Source organism: Molothrus ater, chromosome 15 (genome assembly GCF_012460135.2).
Source record: "Molothrus ater isolate BHLD 08-10-18 breed brown headed cowbird chromosome 15, BPBGC_Mater_1.1, whole genome shotgun sequence".
NCBI lineage: Eukaryota > Metazoa > Chordata > Aves > Passeriformes > Icteridae > Molothrus > Molothrus ater.
This window is the reverse complement of record NC_050492.2, coordinates 17,353,317-17,377,712: the sequence shown is the minus strand read 5'-3', so window position 1 is coordinate 17,377,712 and position 24,396 is coordinate 17,353,317. Positions and strand designations below refer to the sequence as shown.

Genomic DNA, 24,396 nt, shown 5'->3' with positions numbered 1-24,396 from the left:
AAGACACGGATTTCACACAGAGTCATGGGGCAAAGTTACAGTTTATTAGCCAAGGCTTATCTCCCTGTTAATCCCCTCCGGCCATGGGAACAAGCACAGCAGGTCCCCGGGAGCTCCGGAGCCACGTGGGCACTGCTCCTGGTCACTGGCACTGCTCCTGCTCACTGGTCACGCTCGTAGTCAGCCGGGTTCTTCCTCTTGAGCCGCTCGAACTCCTGCGTCCCCCAGGAATAAATGAGGTAACCGAGGGCTAGGGCTGCCAGGGACAGAGGACAGGCACGGTCAGGGGACACCACAATGAGGGGACACTGCTAGAAAGGGACACTCTCCATAAAGCGACAGTGGGACGAGGGAACGCTGCTCTAAGGGAATAATGCATTGAGGGTACACTGCAGTAAGGGGAAATTCACAATAAAGTGGCATACGATGCAGTGACAGGACACCTACAAAAGGATACTGCAGGGAGGGGACACTGGGATTTCACCACACGGGGACACTGGGAAAAGGGGATTTCACCACACGGGGACACTGGGAGAATGGAATATTCACAATATGGGGACACCGCAGAGGGGACACTGCACCGCACACAGCACCTACCTCTTGCGACACAACAACATCCCACAACCCCCACCCTGCCCCAGTGCTTCCCCTCCCCAGATTTACACTATAAAGGAGGTACAAAAAAGAGGGAATCCCCCCCGTACTCACGGGGCACCACCTTCAACACCTGGGAGGCGAAGCGGCGGGCCACGTTGGGGACGCTGTGGGACAGGACATTGGGGAAGGCTTGCTGCTCGAAGGGCGACAGGCTGTAGGAGATGACATGGCGCACCCGCGCCAGGTTCCCGAAGTGCTTCCCCATGGCCGCGGTGTCCGCTCGGTCTCGGTCACAGCGCAATGGCCGCCGCCCGCCCCGGAACTGCCTCGGCGAGGCCTTCCGGGGCACCGCGAGCGGCGCTTTCCGTTTGCAATAAACGGTAGAGGCGATGAAGTACGTGTGTGATAAATCACAGTTACACTAAAGTGTGTTTTTAACGGGCGATTTGTAATAAATGATGTGCGCCATAAACGGGCCCTGCCCTGAGGTGAAGGGGGGGGGGGGGGGGTGGTCACGCGAGGCACCTGCGCCGTGAGGGGCGGGGGGGGGGGGGGGGCGGTGCCTCAGAGCGGAAAACCGCCAAAAATAAATAATGAAGAAAAAAAACACTTTTGTGTGGCGATTGTGGAGCTCCCACGGAAAATAAATAATGGTCTGAGGAAAAACCCTATATTGTGTGGCGATTGTGGAGTTCCGACGGAAAATAAATAATGGTCTGAGGAAAAAAAAAACCACTTTTCGTGTGGCGATTGTGGAGTTCCGATGAACAGCCGAAGTGCCTGAAGCAGAAAATCGTGGAATTATGGAAGAGTTTGCACTGGAAAAGGCTTTTAAAGGTTAAATATCCCGCCACAACCCCCCTCCCCGCCCCGCAATGAGCATCCTAAACAATATTGGAATTATTATTAGAATATAACTGAATTATCAGTTTGTGATATAACTATCACATAACTGAAATCACTATTAGACTGTATTAGATATCTTCAATATTACTGGAATTATCAATAGAGTCTATAATTATTAGACTGTATTAGACATATTCCATATTATTAGAATTATAGAATATATTCAGCATCAAACTTATTTAAATTACTATTAGAATATATTAGAGGTCTTTAACGTTATGGCAATTATAATTAGAATATATTAGAATTATTATATCAGCTTCCACATTAACAGATAATTGTTAGGATTACTATAATATAATTAATCATCTTCCACATAATTGAAATTATTAGAAGATACTAGAATTGTTAGGCATATTTAACATTATTGGAATTATTATTAGACTAGATGAGAATGGCTAGAATATTAGACATTTTCATCATGATATGAATTATAGTAGAATTATTAGATTGTATTAGACATTTTCAACTTTATTTGATTAGGCTCTATTAGACATATTTGCCATTATTTAAACTAATATTACACTATATTAGATTCGTTAGAATATGTTAAACATCTTCAACATTGTTGGAATTATTATTAGAATATATTAGATAGGTTCAACATTATTGGTATTATTACAATATATTACACATATTTACTATATTATTATTGGAATTATTATACTATACTAAAGATGATACCCATTAATGGACTATTAGAATATATTAGGATTATTGGACTACATTAGACATTTCACCATAATTAGAAGGATTTGTCTCAGGAAACAATTCCATTTATTTTCTTTTCTGGCAGGTGAGCAAAGCCAAATTGCCAGAGTTTGAAGGGAAGAGCAGAAGTGATAGAATCCAAACTAACCCAGCTGCCCACAGTCCTGGCACCAGGATGGTTTTATATTCACTTTTTGGGCAGATTTGTGCTCCAGGAGCTCTCCAGACACCGCTCCATCCGTGGGTTCAGTGACCAGGTGCACCATCAGAGTGACACCACTCAGCAGTCCCTGCCCTGCCAGGCTGAATTCCCAGCCTCTGGAGGTGCTCAGGATCTCAGGTAGGGGCTGGTTGGGTGACTGAGTGCAGAAAGTTACAGCATTTATTTATTAATCCATTTGCAAGTCAATGTTAAAGAATGTTCTGAACAAGTTTTACAAGATAGTGCCGCTCCACAGCCTTTAATTAACAAACAAACAAGAAAAATCCCCACTAAAGCTGAGAGGTTTGTGTATGAACCCCAAGTCCAGGAGGAGAAAACAAATCATAATAAATCAATTACAGTAAAAATTTGGTGTGAAAGCATCTAGAGTTGAGGCACTTGTTGCCTACAGTCTCATTGTGAGAGGAAACAAAGCTGCAGCCCCACGTTTCAGAATATTAAACCCATTGAACAGCACTTACATCAACACATTTAAGGCTTTTAGAAGCCATTTTGGGGGATTAAGCTTTTTAAACAGTTCTTCCTACTCCAGAAGCTAGTGTGGCTCCCGTGGACAATGCTCTGCCCTCACCCCATGGACAGCTGCTCCTTATTTTTGAATCAAAGGAAGCCTCACCTGATTCCAATTGTTACCAAAATAGTGCCTTTAAGTGTTCACAAATTACCCACAGCTGCCCTTAAATTCTTACCCTTCTTTTAGCTGAGAAAGCCCAAAGAGTGCAACAGAAGAAAAGCAAAAACAACCTGTTAATCTTTATAGAACTGTGAGGAAGGGTTTTGTCACCCTGCTTGGGAGAGCTGGAATGTGGTAGGGGAAGAGAATGAAAAACTGGAGAAATAATTGACATTAAAGACTTTCTCCTCTTGCTAGTCATTGCTGGAGATGCCACACACAAGGTTTCTGTAGAGGCAGAGTAGCAGGCACTGCATGTCAGGGTATGTGTGACAGCCATTTATTTCTCTCCTTTTTTTTTTTAATCTGTAATAAAGCAGCTTAAAAATAGACATTTAGTAGTTGAAACCTTTCCCCCATTTTAAATGCAAAATTCTCCCGATAAAAAGACACTATTTACATTTAATTGCACATCCTAGAAAGGCTGAGTGAGTACAAAAACCAGTGCTCTGGCCTGAAACCCCCTTCTGTAACTCGGTGCTAAATCCCAGCTCCTGAAGTTACAGCAACGCTGCTCAGTGACCGCAGCTGCAGGACCTCGAGAACGCAGAACTAAAAGCTGCACTTGGGGTGCAGAGCCAGCCCGAGCAGGGCCACTAGCGGCAGGTGCACCTGGTGGCGATCATGTCCTCGTACTCCTTGTAGGCGATGGAGCCGTCGGGCTCGATGGTCAGCACGCTGAGCGGGCTGTAGGCGGCGGGCACGCACGAGGGCCGGGGCACGGCGGGGTCCAGGCGCTCGTAGATGAGGGTCTGCACCATGGTGTGCACCGGGGAGCCGTAGCGCTGGCCCAGGGCGCGGGGACAGTCCCCCCGGCAGAACTGCGGGCTGTAGCGGTGCGGGGCGATGATCCAGCGGTCCCAGCGCAGCTGGCTGAAGCTCAGGCGGAAGTTGTGCAGCTCGCACTCGTGCGGGGGGAACGCAAACTGCTTCAGGTACTCGCTCAGGTTGTGAGGTGAGGTGGCCGGGGCCGCTTTGGGATTCTCGTTCCTTCGCTGGCGAGAGGCCCTTTTGCCCTGGGGACTGCCTTGGTCACCCCTTGGAGCATCCACCAGCGGGCTGCTGCTTTTCCTCCCGTGCCCCAGTGAGCTCCCCCGGTGATAAGCTTGCTCGCTGGTGTCATTCAGATAGAGCAGAAGGGAAGGGGGAACCAGTGTCACATTCACAGCGTTTCCCAGTTTCGTGCTCCCTTGTGGGTCACCCATCAGACAAGTGAAGTTCAGAGCCATGTGCACGTTCCTCCTGTTCATTGCAATCAGAGGCTGGAGGAAAGAAGTCACATCCATCTCCACCCATTTGCGTTTCCTAACACCAAAGTGCAGGCTAAAAGCTAAAGAGTGGGAAATGCTGGGACAAACTTGGCTGGAAAAATCATGTTCCTTAAGGGATAAATGGCATATGCAGGTAATGGAAGAGGAAATGGGAACAGATGTGTCAAAGGAATAGAGCAAGACAGACTTGAGTAAGTGTTCCAGAGCAGTAACACGATCCAAGCTGAAGAGTAAATCCACCGAGTGAGCGTCTCCTGGGAAGGGAAACAGATTCCTGTAGTGTTAGTGTGTCTTATTTTTCCACCTAGACATAAATACTGTTGTAGTGGGTAAGTAAAAATTATTCAGCAGCATAAGAAAACAATTTCAATGCCCTTCCTTACATTTACTATGTGAAATTTCTACTTTGGTCAGGGGCATATGAGTTAAAAATTAAGAAATTTACAACAAAACTAAGAAAGCCCCTGATTTTAACAGTCATTATGATTCATTTCTTTAAAAGAACCAGCACAGGAGGAAGTCAGCTGTTGTCTCTTTAGTGCTGGTGTGAGGTAACAGGAACTAAACACTCCAGATGATACAAACCATGAACTCCACCTCAAAGGGCTGTTCCTGTGCAGCAGCACAATGCTTGTGTTTATCTGTCTTTCTATGAAAAACCCAAGCCAGGAGAACTCAGGTCATCTCAGCAGGATTAACAGCCAATAAGTTCTAGGTGCTGTTGTTGTGATCAGCCCACATTCAGGAAAGCCATAGAAGCACCATGTTACAGTGTGCCCAGCCATCCCAGTTCTAAGCCTGATTTACAAGTAATTCTCCTCTTCCCGTCAGGGTTTGGTCATGATTCTTCTCTAGCAAACACACCAGGCAAGGAGAGGAGTCTCTGGCAGTGGGTTGTGGCAGTTTGGTACAGATCTCATACCAGTGCTGCAGTTCTTTGAAAAATCAAAGCCAAGATGGGCTGTAGAAGGAAATGTACTGCCCCTTATGCCTCAACAGTTTTTCCACTTTTCTTACTTCACTGAGATCTGCTTGTGGCTTTTTCTGACTCATGAGGAGATGAGTCAGCCTGAAACATCAGCATGTCTTGTACGTACCACTTGTGTGGTGTTCCCCAGCCTGTAAAGTCTGTACCTAATGCCACTCAAAGAGAAGTAGGCTATAAAAAACTCCCCCAGTTTAGGAGAAGAGCCTCCAGGACTAAAATAGCAGCAGTGCTAAAGAAAGGAGGTGTTTTTATCCGGTGCTGCCGGCACAGGACGCGCAGAAACCCCGCGTGCCCTTGCCAGCAGCGCATACCTACCTGTACCCAGGTGCGCGGGGCTGTGCTCGCACTCCCAGCACGGGGTGAAGAGCCGCACCGTGTTATAGAGGCGGCCTCGCTGCGCCTTGGGGATGCCGTCCCTGGTGGCAGACATCCTGTACAGCCTCTTCATGTAGCGAAGGGCCCTGGAGTCCGGCTGCAGCCGCGGCGCCTCGCTGTGCCAGCCCCGGGGGCCGCGGTCGTGCAGCACCTTGAGCAGCGGGGGCAGGAGGGCGTGGGCTGGGGCCGCACCTCGGGGCAGCTGCAGCCCCGCGCTGAGCAGGCTCGCAGCATCCTCGGGAACTGCCAAAAACCCTGGGGTCTCCGCAGAGCCCCCCCGGGCCCGGGGCGAGCACTGGGTGCCAGCAGAGAGCCAGGGCAAGCAGCAGTACAAACAAACGCAGATCCTCCAAGCGCTCTCCATGCTCTTGAGGGCTGCAGATGAACAATTACCTCCCCTCAAGTATTCGAGGAAAAACAAGAGTGCCTGAGCCCCATCCCTTATATAGGTTGCAGCTGTGGAATATGAGGGAGGTTTCCTTCTGATTAGGAAACAAAGAGAAAGATCTGCAGCTGGTCCCTGAAACCACAGGTTCAGTGCAGTTGGGCTAAGCCTTGGCCCTGGGAGCTTATTATAAAGAGATACTAATTCTGAATTAACCTTTTTCACATGGGAAATTACAGGCTGGGAGCGAGTGCCAGCCCGCAGAGGGAGCTGGGGAGGCGTTAGTGCTGCCTGCTCTAATTAATCCTGGCTTATTTGCAGGAATATATAAAGCTAAATATTACTGCTCTTAGCCTTTGGCCCCTCTCCATGTGCTGGTAGAGTAGTTTTACCAGCTCTGAGCTGACCAATCCAGCCCCTAGCTGCTCACTGGGCATAAAGTTGTGGGCCTTGTTAAGGAAGAAGGTTTGAGGCTGCTTTGAGAGCATCTTACAGGTAGCTTAATTTAGGGCTTATCCCTCTTGCCTTGGTGTGCTGCAGTGGAAAGCTGAGTTTGCCAAGCTTGTTACTATCTCCTTCAGCTTCCCTGCTGTATTTTCCTGCCTGACAAGCTCTTGTTTACAAGGTGAAGAGCAAAGAAAGCCCTGAAGAATCAAAAATTGTGAAAAATTTTTGAGAGAGAGTCTGCTGGTGTTACCTGCCCTGTTTGCTGCCTGAGGTGAGGTTTGAGGTCACCTGCTGTACACTAGATTTGAGTTATTTTTTCAGAATTTTTTTATACTGGTCCTTCTTGCAGGATCTCCACCATGGAGTTTCAGTTGTGGCTTTAAGGTAGAAGTAGGGAAATTGTTTCTCATTTTGTTGGTGTCTTGTTTATTTTACATTATTGTTGGATCTGGTTATGGTGCAAGTCTACGCTCAGACTCCAGAGCAGGGGGGCTGGAGGTTTTTTGTGATTGGGAAATACAAGGTGTTTTCAGAAATCCCTTCTTGTCTAATTATGTTACTTGGTACCAAGGCAGGGGCAGATTGTGGTGGGTCAAAAAGGTTGCTGAATTTACTTTGAATTACAGAATTTACTGAATTTACTTTGAATTATTAGTAGAAGGTATATGGAACAAAAAGCAATAACCCCAAGCTTTAGACAGCATTTGCTCAGTGCTGGCAGTGGCTCACTGGTGATTGGGCTGGTTCCCACTTCCATCTTCCCAAAATAAGCTCTATTTATTTTTATCTTAATGGGTCAGGGCTGCAGCTCCTAAGCAGAGCTAATGGTCTCAAGGGCATCCTTTAAGTTTAAACAGGGTTTTGACTCATTTTTATGGGGGCTTTTGGAGAGGGACAATCACTCTCTGTAGGCTGCTTACAGGCTTCCAAACTGCTTTTATGCAGGGCAATAAAAATTACTCAAATCACCATCCCACAGTAAGACTGGAGGCTTGTTGTGTGGAGAAATGCTTCATCCTTCCCATTAGTATCTCCCCAAAACCCCAAAGCACTGACACTCATCTTGGTGAGGCACACTCCCATTGTTACTGCTGGGTTTGAAGCTGCCTCCAGCCTTGGTGTGAATTTCAGCTCTTCTGGCATTTGCTGAATCATTTTATTTGGTTACAAAGTCGTGGCTGCAAGGTCAGTGCCTAACAATGAAACCAGTGAGTTCTCAGAAGGTAAACAAGGGGAAATCCTTCCAGGCTGGGACACAGCCCTGCCCTGGGCACTGATGGTTGCCCACATTTAGGCACTCCCACATCTCCCCCACAGCACGTGCACAGCAACAGCAAAGGGTGAATGAACCTTTAGGTGACTTTGTCCTGCAGGATTAAGGATGACAAACCAGATATATTTATATAGAAATAAATGATTTATTATGCTAGTGATAAGACTAAAAAGGCCTTAAGCAGAATTATTTGCTACCTAGTATGGGTAGCCAGAACTACTAGTATAGTTACAGTGCACTAGTTTTGAAGCAAAACTGAAGCATTTCTATTAAAGCAGTTATATTGAGGCAATTATACTAAAGACAGTAAAAAGTATTAGCTAGAGAATGGTGTTACTCATCCACACCAACCACTGTGGGCAAATCTCTCTGGCTCAGCCCTGAGGAGTGGCCTTGAGGGGCGTCCCCACTCCAGGGAGGAATCTCCACACACTCTCCAAGAGGGGTGTGTTGGAAAACCCTCTGTTAAACAGTGGGCCTGGGCTGGCAGGCAGATGTGTCTGGGCCAGCTGTGCCAGCTCAGCACCTTTGGGTGAGGTGTCAGTAGCATCACTTGTTTGTTCCTTTATCAGGCACTTTATCATCTGCCCCATTTTCACCTGGCTCTCAGGATGTTTAACTTTGGGATCCATGGATCAGGCTGGTTTTGGCATTATTCACCCCAAAAGCAGCATGAACACCTTCTCTGCTCACTGACAGCTTTCCAAGCAGGGCATTGTTTGAGTTGTTCCCCTCCCACTCCAGGCAGAGCATCCTGAGCAGGGGCTGCACCCCCAGCCCACACCGGTCCCTGAGGCAGCCCCCCTTCCCTGGGGACACCACAGCAGAGAGGGGACAAGATCTGCTGAATGTCCCCTGCAGTGTCTGAGCACGAGTCTCAGGCTGCTCTGATTCTCTGTGCAGTTTGTTTATTTAACAAATTGTGCTGCCAAGTGTTCTCAGCAGAGCTGTCTGGGACCCCGGTGGAGCCTGGCCTGGCTGTGCAGCACAGACAGATTTTCCATCTGCCCAGAAGGAGCTTCCATTCCCAGCAGTTTTTCCCCACAGTGCTGAACTAGGTCAGGCTCTCACTGCCCTCCCCATGCTGCAGACCTGGGCACAAAACCACCCTGAACTGTGAATTCCCTGCTCCTGCCTGGAGCTGCCTGGCAGCACTGCTGTGTGTCCCAGCGTCCTCTCGTCCCTGGCCCGTGTCACACCCATCCCAAAGCACAGGTGCCATGGGGTAGGAGCAGAGTCAGCAGAGGAGCTGTTCCTTTCCACACCATCTGAGGAAACTGTGGCTTCCTAGGCCCATCCCACTGGCACAGCAGCACAGCCCAGGGAAGCTTTCACCTGGTTTCCTATTTCACATGCAATGCCTTGAGCCTTTTGGCCCACACCCAGGCAGAGGGGCCCAGCACGAGATCTGAGTTCTTACAAATTCATAGAAACAGGCAAAAAGTGAGAATTTCTATCTGACCAATTTCCCGAGCAGCCCTTGGAGCAGTGTCTGGGTCTGTCCCAGCTGTGCTCACCCCAGTGCCAGAGGGGAGCCAGCTTTTCTAGAGCAGCCCTTTCCCCAGGGAAATGCAAAGCTGAAGATTGCATGGGTTTGGGAAGGGCTGTTCCCCTGGAGGTTCTTCAGTGCCAGGGAGCTGGGGCCGGGCTCTGGCTCTGCAGGAGCTCTGTGGGACCATCAGCACAGCATGAAAACAGCCCTGTGCTTCCTCAGCCAAATGTTCCCAGTCCTCCCAGGAGCATCTAAACTGGCCCAGCTCACAAAGCCAACTGTGTACAGACTTCATTTTTATGTTAGATCCGTTCCCACCAAGTGCCAAAAGCAAGCACAGGGGAAAGCTTAAAAATAAACCATGACAGCTCTGAGAAGGATGAATCTGGGCAGAGCAAGGAATGACAATTCCAGCATTCTCCTGATCAGCTGATGTTCTGCACTGAGCAGAAAGGATTTACTGGCTGCAGGGCAGGGTTTGGAGCAGGCACACGCCTGTCCCACACCCATGAGGGATCCTGCTGGGGCCAGAGCAGGAACCCACAACCAAAGATGAGTCTGGTCGATACCAGCCCTGGCAGCATCCCAGAGCATCCTGCTCCAGCCTCAGCTGCTGTTCCTGCCTCACCTGAAGCAATTGTTGGGGGGTTGTAATTATTTTCCAAGCTTAAAACAAAATCCCAATCCTTTCCCAAGACAGAAGCATTCTTGCCCGGCCATCCCTAAGATGAAGTTGTAGTGCACATCAGCCTGAAGAAGTGCCAAGGTACAAATTTGCATTTGCAGAGCTGTTGTCTCATGACTTGGTCCTTAAATTCAAGCCTGGAGTGATTGAAGTGAGTTTCCACTCCTAGGACAAAATTTTCTTCCCTTTAATGCTCCAGATAAAGTGTGAAAGTTGTTCCCCAGTTGGATCAGCGTTACCCATTCCCTGCTTGTGAGGGCAGCAACTACAGCAGAGAGGGGCAGCATCAATCAGAAAGGATCCAGGCAGCCCCTGAGCCTTTCCTGCAGGACTGTGAGGGAGAGGGAGAAAGGGAAAAGCTCCCTAAGCATCAAGAGCTTTCCAGCCACATGTGCATAAAAATCCCTTCCCGTGCCACGTGACCGAGGAAGAGGCACGGATCCATTACACAATAATAAAAATATGCCTTTGGCAACGTGGAGCCAAAGTGGAGCTGCTGCAGGGAGCTCAAACTACGCACGAGAAGGAGTAAAGCAGGAATAAAAAGGACCAAAGTCAATCCTGCACAGCCCTCCCAGGACCTGCTGTGGCAGGACGGGGCTGTGGATCTGCAGCAAAACATCTGCCTGAAGCCCTGGGGGCTGCCAGCGCCTGTCAGGATCTCACTGAGGAGATCAGGCTGGTGAGTAGATCCACTTTTCCTTCCTCTGCCTCTCCCTCCTCTTAACCTTAGCTTTGAAAACTTCCCAAATAAGGTCTAAGTCACTGAGCACTCAGGTTTCCAAAGCCTGCACAGGAATCCATAAAGGCAACAGTTGCCAGTAAAGAAATAACACCATGAAGGAAACATTCCTCAGCTTTTGCTGGGAGCTCCCACCTCCTTCAGGCTGTCCTGCGCTGGGCAGCTGCCAAGAGGGTTTGAGCTCGGGGTTAGGAGGGTTTGGCACTGGAATTCCTGGTGTTTGTGCTCCAGGCTAGGGAACGTTTGGCACAGGAATTCCCGGTGCCTGCAGCCAAGGACAGAAGGTGCATCCTCTGCTTTCCCTCCTTTGCTTTGTGCAGCAGCAGGGAACACATCAAACCCCTGTGGGTGTAAATGCTTCCCTGGCTCCTATCAGTTAAATCTACCCATTTCCGGTGTTCTGTCACTGCTGTCACACCTGATTTCACCTACATCAGCCTCACACCCAAGGACTCCTTTTGCTTCCACCCCAGGGATGCTGCAGGGCAACCTCCAGAGCTGAGAGTTAGGCTCATGGGGATAATGATTATCTTGAAGATTAATTAAGACACCTTGAGGTACACTAGGAAATTGTGAAGCAGAAAGATGGATGTTTTATTTGAGAAAGCCTCAAATACTGAAAGGAAATAGAGAAGAAAGTCACAGTGTTCACTCACTGCTGGGTCCCCTCATCCTGCTCATGCCTCCCTTCAAGCAGCAATTCCCTCAGTTTCCTATTCCCACCACCACATGGCACAGGGTGGCTTCACTGGCCAAAAAATCATCGTCACTGCACGTGCCACCAAACCCTGCATCTGGCAACCCTCAGGGATTTTCCTCTGGGATTTCAGCCCAGCTGCCCTGGAAGCAGCAGAAAGTACAGCTGATCCTGACTCTTCCAGGCAGGATCTTTTCTCACAGAAACAGTTCTTTAATGCACAACAGGCATTGGTCACGGCCCAAAGGTCTCTAACCCTGGTGACAAAGCCGTTGGTTAAAATGTCATTGGAAAATCAGCCCTGCTGCTGCACAGCCTCCTGTGCTGGGCTGCCTGCCCACACCATGGAGAGGGGAGATGCTGATCTGCTTCCAATTTGCTTTTTGGAGCTCATCGGACCTTCTACATCGAGGAACAATTTTCCTTTTAAGGTGGAACAGCATGAGGTTTGTTCTCTTTCAAAAAGATTTCTTGAAGAGGTTATTTATAGATGCTCTTGTGGATGTGGCGGTGCTTTGCATCCCACACACATTGCTGGGATATGGGATGAGTGTTCTTGTGGAGCTGTTAATTAGCACCAGCTCTGGAGCTGTGCCAGCTCCCCACTTCTCCAAGTACTGGTCCCACAGACCTCCCAGCCTCGGGGGCTTTGTTTGCCACTTTTTATCCCATCGGGTCAATGAGCTGGGTTGTCTCAAGATATCAGAAGTGATTATGGTAAGAAACTGTCACAGGAGGAGCTGCTCTCCCACCCTCTGCTCCTTCTCACACCTTTCTTCTCTACAGGAGGCATTCCCAGCTTTTCTCCAGGTTATGCTCCACAATGACATTTCTCCCTGCCACAGCTTGTGAGTCACATCTACCTCCAGACACCTCTCACTGCTCTGCCCTGTTGGAGGGTTCCTGGGAAGCAGGGATGCAGCTTGTCTTGTGATCTCCCACTCCACAGGCATTTGTTTCCCTTCCCATGAACTCAGAAGCCTTCATTCAACCTTCCACATGAACACTGGGTGGTGTTTTCCATCTCAGAAGTCCATTAAACCAACCAGCAGCAAATCAGAGCTGAAGAACCAAAGGGCTTAAGCAGCCAAATCCAGCCCTGGATCTGGTTTGCATTTCCCTCTCCTCTGCATGTTCTTAATTATAATATCACAGAACTGGGGGCTCTCACTGAGCATAAATATGTAGCATCAGCTGGCTGGATTTGGAGCATCTAAATATGCATTTCCACCCCTCAGGAGCTGAGAGCAGGATAAGAGCTGAGGCCAACATGGAATTTAGCCGGTGCTTTAAGCATCTTATTTCCAGTGCAGGGCTTGCACATAACAGTACTGGGGAGCTGCTAAAGCTGAGCTGCAGTGGGGAAGGGGATGAGGCTCAGCTCATCTGACAGGCAAAAGGCACCAAGGCCTGGCCCAAAGCCTGCCCAGCCTCTCTTCTGAGTCCTGCCCTCATCACATGATGGGCTTTGTGCTTTGAGAAAACCCCAGTGACCCAACCATGGACAGGTCATGCTGGGGATGTTCACACCAAACCCCGTTCTCCTTCTTCCACTCCCCTGCTCCCAAGCAGCTGCTTTCTGCACCCCTCTGCCATTGCTCCTGCTGTTTTGGGTGAAAAGAGGCTCAGGGAGCAAAGTGAAATGAGAGATGGCCACAGACACAGAGCTGGAGAAGAGTAAGTTTGATAAAAATATTGGTCTGACCTAGAAAACTCCATGAGCCAAGTCCTTGGAATCGCATCACACCAAAGCAAACGGCTCCCCCACTCTGCCAGGACAAGCCAAATAATCTCCCACTTTCCTGCAAGTTTCTACACCAGCCATGCCAGCGGTGCCCTCAGGCTGCTGATCCCGTCTGCTCCCCACAGGCTGTGCCATGATCTCTGCTGTGCTGCTGCTCTGGACCGTGCCCTGCGTGGCAAACCACATCCTGGGGGGCTTTGCCAAGCGGGAGCTGCGGGAGGGTGCCCAGCTGGCCTGCAGCCTGCCAGGGCCCCCCGGGCCCCCCGGGCCCCCGGGCGTGCCCGGCACTCCCGGCACCGTGGGCAGGATGGGCTTCCCGGGCAAGGACGGCAAGGACGGCCAGGACGGGGACAAGGGCGAGCACGGCGATGAAGGTAAGAGAGAGGCGCTCAGCGTGACAATGGAAGGGTGGAAGCTTCGGGAACGGCCCCTTCACAGCTCCACCTCATGGGAAACTCCAATTCCCACTGTCCGCCCTCCGAATGGTCCCGCTTGTCCGAGGGGCTCCACGCTCCCACCATGTCCTCACAGCTGCAGTCTGTGTTGGATTCATTCGGTGACACAGTGAGGTCGGCCCTGCGCTGCTCAGGGCTCTCTGGAGCAGACAAGGAGCTGGTCTCAGGTTCCTGCTCCCAGGAAAACCAGAGCCACGAGAGAAAAGGCAGGATCGGCTGCCCTGAGCGCTGTAACGGGACAGGGCGCTGGCCATGCCGGACCTAGCGCAGGGCAAACAGAGCCGAGGCGGGGCTGTGCCGGAGTCAGAGGCAGCAGGAGCAGCGCTGTGCACAGCAGAGATTTCCCTCTGCCACACTAGAGAGCACTCCTGCCTCAGCAACGCCAGCGAGCCCAGCCTGCGGCTGCCTCCCTCCTCCCTCCCAAGCCGGCAATCTGGAGAGCAGATTTCCAGCCACAGCCGCATTTCGATCTGCTCTTGCTAACAGCAGGTCAAGAGGCACTGCATAAATCCGCACGGTTTTGCTCAAATCAGATACCACCGAGGCAGAATCGCTGCCAGCCAGCCCAACTCCCTCCCCATCTCAAGGCAGCCCCTTCCCCCGGTGTTTGCTGGTTCATCCCCCAGCTGGGCTGGGCTGGGCTTTTTGCAACATCTAGATTTACTTTTACCTTGTTTTTATACAGTCTCGTGCTAAGTGTAAAAAAAAAAAAAAAAGCTAAGAGGAAGGAAAGACATGAGATCAAAAGTATTCACCTGCTCAAACTGAGGCTCTGAAAGCTTCACAAACCTGCCCTACTCTATAAAACCCAAACATGTAAAGCTTGTTCTGTAATTCCTCCTTTTCTCAAGTGAGCCAGATAGTGGAATCAGCCTTTTGGTCCTTAAAAAGGACAACATTCCACCGTTACCACACCAGCTCCCTGCCTACCCTGGCTGGTCAGTCCAGACAGATGTCCAGCCCCGATGGGATTTCATTGGGATTCTCACACAGCAATGGCTTCCTCCTAAATGAAATCCCTGCTGCAATGCTCTAACCCCCTTCCACTCACTGTATCAGCTCTTTCCCTCAAGAGCGATAAGAAATCCTGATAAGATCATTTGTCTTCCAGGTCCCCAGGGCAGAACAGGAAACCCTGGCAAGCCAGGCCCGAAGGGGAAAGCAGGAGCCATTGGCAAGGCAGGGCCCCGCGGGCCCAAGGGTTTAAAGGGCAATCCCGGGAAAAACGGGGCCCCGGGGAAGAAGGGGCCCAAAGGGAGCCAGGGCGAGGCCGGGCTGCCGGGGCCCTGCAGCTGCGGGGCCAGCAGGGCCAGGTCTGCCTTCTCTGTGGCCGTGTCCACCAGCTACCCCCGGGAGAGGCTGCCCATCAAGTTTGACAGGATCCTGATGAACGAGGGAGGACATTACAATGCTTCCAGTGGGAAGTTCATCTGCAGCATCCCAGGGATTTACTACTTCACCTACGACATCACTTTGGCCAACAAGCACCTGGCCATCGGCCTGGTCCACAACGGCCAGTACCGCATCAAGACTTTCGATGCCAACACCGGGAACCACGACGTGGCCTCTGGATCCACCATCCTGGCACTGAAGCAGGAGGATGAGGTGTGGCTGCAGATCTTTTACTCAGAGCAAAATGGGCTCTTTTATGATCCCTACTGGACTGACAGCTTATTTACTGGATTCTTGATTTATCCTGACCAAGATTATCTCAATGAAGTGTAGGAGGAGAAACTATGGGGATAAAATATGGAAATGGGCCTCAATCCAACCAAGTGGGGCCTTACGTGGGACGTGCCTGAGATTATCAAATGATTCCACATTTGCCTATGGGATTATCAGCTGGTTGCACCCTGGTTGGGCTATCGAGACTTTTCCTTGATGTCATCAAACCCACAGGGTACCAGGCCTTCAGCAGCCTCAGGAATGCCTCCATCCCAAAGGCACCCATTATGTATTCCATGATTATTCCAACATGCCATGGACATGTAACTCACATACTGGTGCAGAATGCTTTGGTTATTGCATTGTTATAATAAAGCATGGAAACCAACAGTCATTTCCTAAAGCTGAGCTGGGGAGTGACACTGATGCTGGAGATTGTGTCACTGGGCTTCCTCCTCCACACCCCAGCACAGCCCTTGTTAATGGAATCAGGCTTTGCCAGCCAAAAAGAGTAAGGAATTTGTCAGCTGGAATTGTAAAAGTCCCTCCCAGCCCCATCAAGGCATCTGGTCTGCACAGGAAGTGATTAAAAGGTCTTGGTTTTAAGGCTCAGGGCTCCTCTCAGGGCACAAAGTGGTGCTCTGAGCACCACTGGTGTCCCTCAGAGCAGACAATCAGAGTCACAGAAGGGTTTGGTTGGGAAGGACCTTAAATCTCATCTGGTTCCATCCCTGTCAGATACTTAGGAATGGAGTCAGCATTAACATGATGTTTGCAAAACCAAGAAAGAGACAAAGACAGAACTTTATTTTATTTATTTTATTGTTGGCTTTCAGTGCACTGGAAGAGACTGGCCTTGCTGCCTTAGGCAATCTTTTTGCTGGTCCTTTTGTAGACTACACCAGAAGAAGTAGAAATCTGGAACAAAGAACAACCCAAAACTGTGGTTGAGCAGTGTAATCAGAGCCCCAGAGTCCCAGGGGAACAGCCCTGGGGATGGCTCAGAGCCTGTCCTTCGTTTAAGATTTTTTCCTAAATTTCAAATTTTGGGGATTCTCTTTGTTTTTGTGAACTACCCTGGATCTTTGAGCACTCACCTCCACCAGCTTCCCCCCACAGATCTCTGAAGTGTGGCGGTAGTTGGGGAAATCAGCTACAAGTTTCCCATCTTCCATTTTGACAGTTGCCTGTGAGAGAAAAAGGGTTCCTGTTGCTGGGATTGCTGGATTTCTGTTGCCAGATTCTGTAAACACCTGCACACCTGGTGCTGGGAGTTTATGAGACAGAGGTCGTGTGCTGCACAGGGCTGAAATCCGTGGGCTTTAGTTCTTGAATATTCTCAGGTTAAACAGACACTTGTTCATCTCCCAGTTCCTGCAGGTTCCAGATCTGCACATCGCTCATTAACAGCTCTGAAAACGGTTCTGGCAGACAGCCCAGGAATCTGGGATGATGGACTCAGGGAACCCCAGGGTGGTCTGGGCTGGAAAGGCCCTTAGAGCCCCTCATGTCCCACTCCCTGCCATGGGCAGGGACACCTTCACTAGGCCTGACACAGGTTTGCTTTTCACCCTAAATCCAAATCCCCTGAGGCTGGGGAGCTGAGGAGCTCCATGAATTTACCTTGAACCTCTTCCCTCCCATGGTCTCCATGTCTGCCTCCTTGCCCACGGTGAAGGTGTTGGTGGTGGTGCGGCCTCCTGGGAAGTGCTGTGTCCACGTGAAGTCATTCCCATTCTGCACCACCTCTGTCACAATCTTGCAGTTCCTTCCCATTTCAACCTTGTCACTGGGGAGACCTTAAACAACAAAAACCACCAGGAAAAATGTACAAAGTACATAAAATATTCCCTTCTCCATAGCCTATGTATGCAGTACTTGGAGTTTCATCTGTGTGACCTTGGGCCTTTGCTATTTAGCTGCACATACCTATTTGTATATTTGCTCTTGCTCTTTAACTAGAGGCACATGGAATCTTTGGACAGTTTGTGTTGGGAGGGAGCTTAAAGATCATCCAACCCACCTTCCACTGTCCCAGGCTGCTCCAGGCCCCATCCAACCTGGCCTTGGACACTGCCAGGGATCCAGGGGCAGCCACAGCTTCTCTGGGCATCCACAGCTTCTCTGGGCATCACCCTCCCAGGGAAGAATTTCTTCCTAATATCCCATCTAAACCTACACTCTGCAAATTTGAATCCCTTCCCCCTTGTCCTGTCACTCCATTCCTTGTAAAGTCTCTCTCCATCCTTCCTGTAGCCCCTTCAGGCACTGGGAGGCCACAGCTGGGTCACCCCAAAGTTTCTCCTCTCCAGGCTGAGCAATCTCAGCTCTCCCAGCCTTTCCCCAGTGTTTTTCCCAATTCATACCCTGTGCCTGACCCCAGCCAGACCAATCTCTGCACAAACCCCAGCCAGACTCAGACTCACCAATCTCTGCACAAACCCAGCCAGACTCACCAATCTTCTACACAAACCCAGCCAGACTCACCAATCTTCTACACAAACCCAGCCAGACTCACCAATCTCTGCACAAACCCAGCCAGACTCACCAATCTCTGCACAAACCCCAGCCAGACTCACCAATCTCTGCACAAACCCAGCCAGACTCACCAATCTTCTGCACAAACCCAGCCAGACTCACCAATCTTCTGCACAAAGGCGTCGTAGTTCTCGTCGCCCTCGAACTCGTATTTGCCTGAGAATGCCATGGCTGCCTTGGGATGAGCCTGGGGAGCAGAACAGCAGCTGGATGGAGCAGGATGGAGCAGCTGGGCTGAGCCCTGGCTTTATAGAGCAGCCCCAGCTCTCAGCCCACCTGGCCCACACCCTTGGAAGTGGAGCTTTATGGCCCCTGAGTCACAGCAATGCCATCGACCTGTGTGACAATCAAGGTCATCAGGCAATTGTGCATCCTTGCCAATAACCTGGAGATCAGCAGGAGTCAAGGCCAAAGGCTCAGCTTTCCTTTAATGCAGACTGAAACAAAATATGCATTTTTACTTTTAAGATTTCACTGGTTTTGGATTCAGGATGGAATAAAAGTAAAATATAAATGGACCATGCACCAGTTCTCAGCTCTGCAGAGAAAGACCTGGGGAAACTTTTGTCACCACCAGGATTTCCTTTGCACTTTTGGTTTAAAAGTGGCTGCAAAATGACTCTGACTATCCTGAAAACATATTTGACGCTTAGTATGTTAATTGAAACTCCTTCAGCTTAATCCCAAGATTGCTGAACCCAACGAAAGGAAACTTCCTTTCCCATCTGGACCCCAGTGCTGAGGCCCCAGCTGTAAGAGCAGAGCAGCACTGGCACAGGGAGCAGGGCAGGGGTGGCACAGCCATGGCAGCCTCAGTCCCCACTGCTCTGCTCCAGGGGGACCTGCCCAACCTTGGGAAGGAGGTCCATGAACTCAAGCCATAAACTCTCCTGCTCACATAAAACTTGCAGAGGACAATTCCACTGGCAGAGTAGCACCACAGAGACCTTGGGACAGAGATCAAACTGGATAAGGAAAGCAGCCCAGTCCTATGTAAAAGGAAGGAGATAATCAGATTATATGAACGGTACTTGAGCTTTTATGCTCCCTGTCCATAAAGATCAGATTATATTGATACCATTATTATATTGATACCACATTATATTGTTCCATGATGAGATACAAAAATGCTGACAGCTCCATATAGGCATGGACAGGAGACTCCATGATGCCATGATTTGATTCTGCTGCTTACAAGGAGCAGCTATGCAGAAAAGCTCATTGCTGTATTTGCATGTACCAGGATAATGTAAATTCCAAGTGTGTGGTATTTGAAGACAGTGAACAGGAGTAAGTTGTCAGAGAAGTAAAACTCTTGTGGAAGCTCATCCCCAAAGGAAAAGGTCAACCAAAGTGAGCAGTGAATTCCCTGTGCCTCCAAGTCAGCTGCCTCTGATATGCAAAACAGCCGAGTCTTCAAATGCTGCTGGGAACAGAGGGAGCTTTAAGGAGCCAAATCAAAGCCTTGGATATCTTTACTTTGAGAATTTGCTTGCACAAAATAATAACACAGCGTTTTTGCATTCCCTTTGTCTGCGGAGTCCCCTTGCCCTTGGGTGGCTCCCAGCAGCCTCCCAGGTTTATTAACCTTTCAGAAGAGCTGCAGAAAGCCAGGGAGATTCACTCAGAGACAAAACGAGAATAAGGGAGGTAATTCCAGCAGTAACTGAGCCAGGCAGTGCCGGGCTTTGAAGTGCTTTTAGAGCTGGATTGCAACTGAACTGGGAGTGCGGATTGAAGATATCAGAGGGAGCTCTGCAGTGCCCACGGAGCTGCAGTTAATGACTCCCTCGAATGCAGCTGCCTGGGGAAACCTGTGGAGCCCCGGATCCGGCAGCCCTCCTTAGGAAATGCTAATGATTATTAATTCCTCTGGCACTCAGAGTAATCATTGCTAATGAATTCAGGATGAGCTCATTTGGCCTTAATGTGCTGGGTAATTCCAGGGGAGCCCTGTTACACTCGGCCTCGTTAAGTGCCCGTTTAGTCTGGTCCGAGGTGTTGCTGCTCTCCAGCCCTAAAGAGCTGAGAATTCATCACCAGAGCGGGGCAGGAATATTACACAGCTTGGGCAGAGCTCAAAGATGCACAGAAATGCACCTGCCCAGCTCCACAGGTGACACAGCCCAGAGCCTGTCCCTGCTCCAGAGGGGCCTGCCTGACAAAACCAGGAAAAACTGGAGCTCACAGACGTTCAGAGACAGGAACACCTGCAGGGCAGGAAGGCACAGATCTCCCAAAAATCCAGTAGCTGTGGGGACTCCCTAAAAGAAAATTCAATTATTTTGTGTGACAACAGTCCATCAGGAGAACCTTCAGCGTGTCTGGATGTCCAGAAAAGAAATTTCCAGAAAAATAAGACAACCAAAGGATTCATCCAGGTGGAACTCAGGGGCACTGCTGGGGCCTGGGCTGGGAATTACAGAGACAGAAAACTAAACCTGGGCAAAATGTACCTGGTGCCACAACTTCTTGGGAATTCAATTCCCTCCTTCCTCCAGGATTCTTCCCTTTAATGAGTTATCCTGTAGTGAATGTTATCAGTGGTTAAATTCACTGATATCCAGTTAAATGGGATGGGGATGGACAGTAGAAATGGGAAGCTACCTTGATTTTTAACAACTACAACAGAAAACTTGAATTTTGTTAAGCCAGTTTGGATTTGTGTATCCTGAAGAGGCACAGGAAGACTAATTTTGGCTGCTCTCAATTTGGCTCCCACAAAACTGCTCAGATTCCTTTGAAGTATCATCCTTGGATTAAGAGCCACTGTGGAATATTTTGGACTCCATTGGTTTTAGTCTAATATAGACAATAGTTCAAAGGTTGCTAAAAAGGAAGATATAATTCAGCTTTATCTGCAGAGTCTTCTGGTCAAAAATCAGAGTTAAATCTCCTCTCTCTATGGATTTCTTATATAGAAATACACAAAGTTCTGATGAAGTGAATACCTGACAGGCCTGAGGAATCAGGAACAGGAATCATTGCAACTCTTCTGGACTTTTCTGAGCAAACCCCAAAGCCACCCACCCCCATTATCTGCACAGCTCATGGGCTGGGTTGTAAAGGAATTATTACTTGATAATATCTGTGTGCTTAGGTATTATTACTTGATAATATCTGTGTGCTTGTCCTTGCTGACACATCAGATAACACAGCTCCAAATGGAGCTTATCCTCCAGGGAATCTAATTGGGATTTCCTCCCAGGCTGTGGCCTCCCACCCAGAGAAATCCTGCTGGTCCAGAGCATTCCCTCAGCTCTGCTTCCCCAAGCTCTGTCAAAGGGAACATTCCATTCAAACACTGCTCTTTTCTTTCTCTGAGGCCACATCTGGTTTGCAGTTGACCTTTTGGTGCTCCCAAGTCCCCTCCTCTCTGTGTCACCCTCTGAAGCCTTTCCTGCTCTCCCTTCCCCTGCAGCTCACCTGGGAGAGGGCTCAGGTGGAGCAGCACCTGCCTGGAGCTGGGGAGAAGCCACCCCAGGAACCAGCCAAAGAGGGATTTGATCTCAAATAATCAAAGGCACACAGGAGAAACCAATATTTGAGTGAATTTCTCTTATGCCAGTGCAGTGTTTAGTAAGTGCCCCACTGAAAATGTTGATCCAAGACAAGTGTGCAGGGACAGAGAGAGTCTGAGAAGCAGAGAAGGATTTCTTTCCTTGAAATACAAGAAAAGCCAGTTTTCTTTGCACAGAAAGCCTCTTCTGGGCCTCAGCTCTGCTTTGATGTGTGTGATCCACAGCAACATCTCACTGCATACTTTCAGCTCTTTGAAATTGTTTATATTGCCTTGGATACATTTATCAGGAGAAGAAAATATACTTCTGTGGCAGAGAAAATACACACATCTCACGTGCTAGTCCTTCCCCACCTCCACACCAAGCAGATCTTTGCATCTCCTTGTTCCAGGAGCTGCTTTTATTACATCTGGTGTCCCTCTTCTACAGTTTGATTTATTCCTGAGTTGCTCAGCACTAAGCTGGCTCTTATTAATCAAACAACATTGATGGAAAAGTGGGAAAATGAGACTGGGTTGGTAACAGCTGTGATTTTCTCAAACCCTGGAATAAGCCACGTTTCTCTTAAAGATTCCTTCCAGAATCAGAAGAAAAAATCTGGAAAACACTTCAAAATCTGCACTTCTATTTAAGAGTTTCTTTACTCCAGAGTACCAAACAACAGCTGTTTCCCTCCTAAACAATGGGAAAGCATCAGGGGCCAGAAAGCCCCTAAAAAGGGCCAGATTGGTTCAGTTCATCAGAGCAGGGTGCTGAGAACACCAGGTTTGTGGGTTCAGTCCCTGTATGGGCTTAAGAGTTGGACTTGATGATCCTTGTGGGTCCCTTCCTCAGAGCATTCTGTGATCTGGAAATTGGTTTATTTTTTAAAACTTGATTTTTAACCTAAACCTGCCTTTTCCAGTGGCTCAGACTGGTAACATGCACAGGTCACTCTCAGGGTGCTCAAAAGCTCAGTGACTGGGGAGGAGCCACCTTCCCAAAATTCCGCTTCCTCAGGCACAAAATGCTCTTGCAAAACCTGCTTTCAAAAAGAATTGAAACCCAGGAGTAAAGCAGGATCCTGGCTGTCCCTGTGGCTCCCCTGGTGGTTCCAGGAGCAGCAGGATTTGTCTGGCAGCCAGGTGAGCTCACCTGTGCTGGCCCACAGCACCATCCAGTGCCAGCTCTCGCTGCTGAACGCTGCCCTGGGAATTCCAGGGCCAAGCTGCAGCTCTGCCCTGAAAGGCAGGAGAGCTAAAGAAACCAAAATTTCAGCTCTCCATGTGTCAGAACTGGGGGTTTTGTCACATTTACAAAATTCAGGGTCTCAGGATCACAGGATCACAGACTGGTTTGGGTTGGAAGGACCCTGAAGGTCCCCCATTTCCAACCCCCTGATGCAAAGTTTTGGGGCACAATATGGATTTTGAAGAACGAAGGGGAATCTGTTGGGTTTTAATCTGCATTTCTACAGAGCTTTGCTACCTGTGATCTGTACTCAGGGCCTGTTTATATCTGTTTGTTTTTTTTTTAAGATTTTTATCTGCACTTTTGCCACCCAGCATTGTTTGCCAGCCAGGGCTCACTAAGACTCTTTGGCCAGAGCATTTGAACCTCCTGAGCACCAACCTTTGGCTGCCTTCCCCTCCTCTCCCAAAATAAAACCCTGCAGGTTATTGGTACTCCCTGCTGGCACAAGGCTGAGCCAGGGCCAAACCCAGGGTCTGTTTTCCCTCCCCAAAGCTGGAGAGCAGCTCAGGGAAGGTGTTTGGGTGTCCCTGCAAGAAGGAGGAATTCCCCCAGGGAAGCAGGGAGTGAATCCCTGCAGTGCCACTGGCCATGGAGTGATGCTCACAGGGGTGGCAGCTGCAGGGAGAGGCTGCCCAGCCCTCCCTGCTCCTGAGGCCGAGGGGCCCAGCCAGGATGGATTCCATGGCTCAGCCCAGGGAGCAGCTCTGCCCTCCCCAGCAGAGCACACGGGGCTGCAGCTCTGCCCGAGCTGGGAGTGGGAATCCCAGGGAATGCTGCAATCCTTCAGTGCTGATTTAGGGGCTTGTCTGAGAAAAAAATCCTCCTCCTGCAACAATGGCTTTGTTCTGAGAGGTTTGGTTTTGTCTGGTCAGTGCCTGCTCTTTTAAGTCATTGTGACCTACATACAGAGAGGATCCAAATGAAAAATTAAAGAGAAAGAGTTCTCTGTGACACTGCCTGGCTGAGCCAGCCCTGCAGTTCTGTGGCCTCTGGATTACTTTTTCACACAGGGCCAGATATGAGTTTATATAAATTTTGTATGGTTGGATTCTTTTCTTCATTATCATATGAATGTTTAAATATCCCTCCTCAAGGAAAAATGTAGAGTTTACCCACTGAGGGTGAAGGGGTGGACACACTCTTGCTAGTGCTGTTATCCTGATAATATAAAGAAAAACCCAGCCTGGAGCTGTGCCTCTGAATCGAGCCCAGGACTGAGCACAGGGGGATGTTCTGGGAGCTCCCACCTCAGTCACCCTGAGCCCCAGGTTCCTGTGCCAACACACAGCACAGCAGCTGGGTTAAAATCATTTTCCCCAGGACACTTTGATGAGGTCTGGATGGCACAAGGAATCACTCTGGAGATGTGGAATCCAAGCCCTGCCCTAACTCCCATTTAAATCGGGATTAGTGGCACCATGACTCCTGCTGACCGCTCCCTAAGCTGGGTGAGATCAGTCTGGGATCAGCTCAGATCCCAGGGGCTGCCAACTTGCTGCAAACTGATTTCAGAGCCCAGAGGTCTGTTCCACCTGGAGGAGAGCTGTGCTGCTGCTCCAGCCCTGCAATCCCTGCCCCAGCTGGAGAAACAAGAACATTCCTGGGGCAGAGGTGCCCTGCAGGGCGCTGTGCCCTGTCCCTGGTGCTCCTGCAGCAGGGTCTGCACAAAGAGGGGCAGCTCCCCCAGCCTGGCACCTCTCCCTGCTCCCAGGGAACAACTGGCATTTCAGCCCAGCCGAGGGAAGCAGCTGGCTGGGGGAGAAGGAGGGAGCAAA

The 24,396-nt window shown here is 49.6% G+C and overlaps 4 protein-coding genes across 4 annotated transcripts; 1 reads left to right on the top strand and 3 right to left on the bottom strand.

Annotated features, from left to right (window-relative positions):
- Positions 1–22: 22 nt before the first annotated feature.
- Positions 23–937, bottom strand: LOC118692325 (cytochrome b-c1 complex subunit 8). The gene is made up of 2 exons (XM_036392060.2): positions 709–937; positions 23–256 (listed from the first exon to the last, which is right to left on the bottom strand). The coding sequence occupies exons 1-2, from the start codon at positions 860–862 to the stop codon at positions 162–164; spliced, it is 249 nt and encodes an 82-aa protein (XP_036247953.1). The 5' UTR covers positions 863–937; the 3' UTR covers positions 23–161.
- A 2,769-nt stretch (positions 938–3,706) lies between these two features.
- Positions 3,707–6,108, bottom strand: GDF9 (growth differentiation factor 9). Its single transcript, XM_036392019.1, has 2 exons — positions 5,685–6,108; positions 3,707–4,635 (listed from the first exon to the last, which is right to left on the bottom strand). The coding sequence occupies exons 1-2, from the start codon at positions 6,106–6,108 to the stop codon at positions 3,707–3,709; spliced, it is 1,353 nt and encodes a 450-aa protein (XP_036247912.1).
- A 7,234-nt stretch (positions 6,109–13,342) lies between these two features.
- C1QTNF2 (C1q and TNF related 2) lies at positions 13,343–15,663 on the top strand. Its single transcript, XM_036391787.1, has 2 exons — positions 13,343–13,583; positions 14,776–15,663. The coding sequence occupies exons 1-2, from the start codon at positions 13,343–13,345 to the stop codon at positions 15,387–15,389; spliced, it is 855 nt and encodes a 284-aa protein (XP_036247680.1). The 3' UTR covers positions 15,390–15,663.
- Positions 15,664–16,193: 530 nt separating this feature from the next.
- On the bottom strand, positions 16,194–18,036 carry FABP6 (fatty acid binding protein 6). Its single transcript, XM_036392011.1, has 4 exons — positions 17,970–18,036; positions 16,953–17,128; positions 16,427–16,516; positions 16,194–16,247 (listed from the first exon to the last, which is right to left on the bottom strand). Exons 1-4 carry the CDS (start codon positions 18,034–18,036, stop codon positions 16,194–16,196), a joined length of 387 nt encoding a protein of 128 aa, XP_036247904.1.
- Between the last annotated feature and the right edge of the window lie 6,360 nt (positions 18,037–24,396).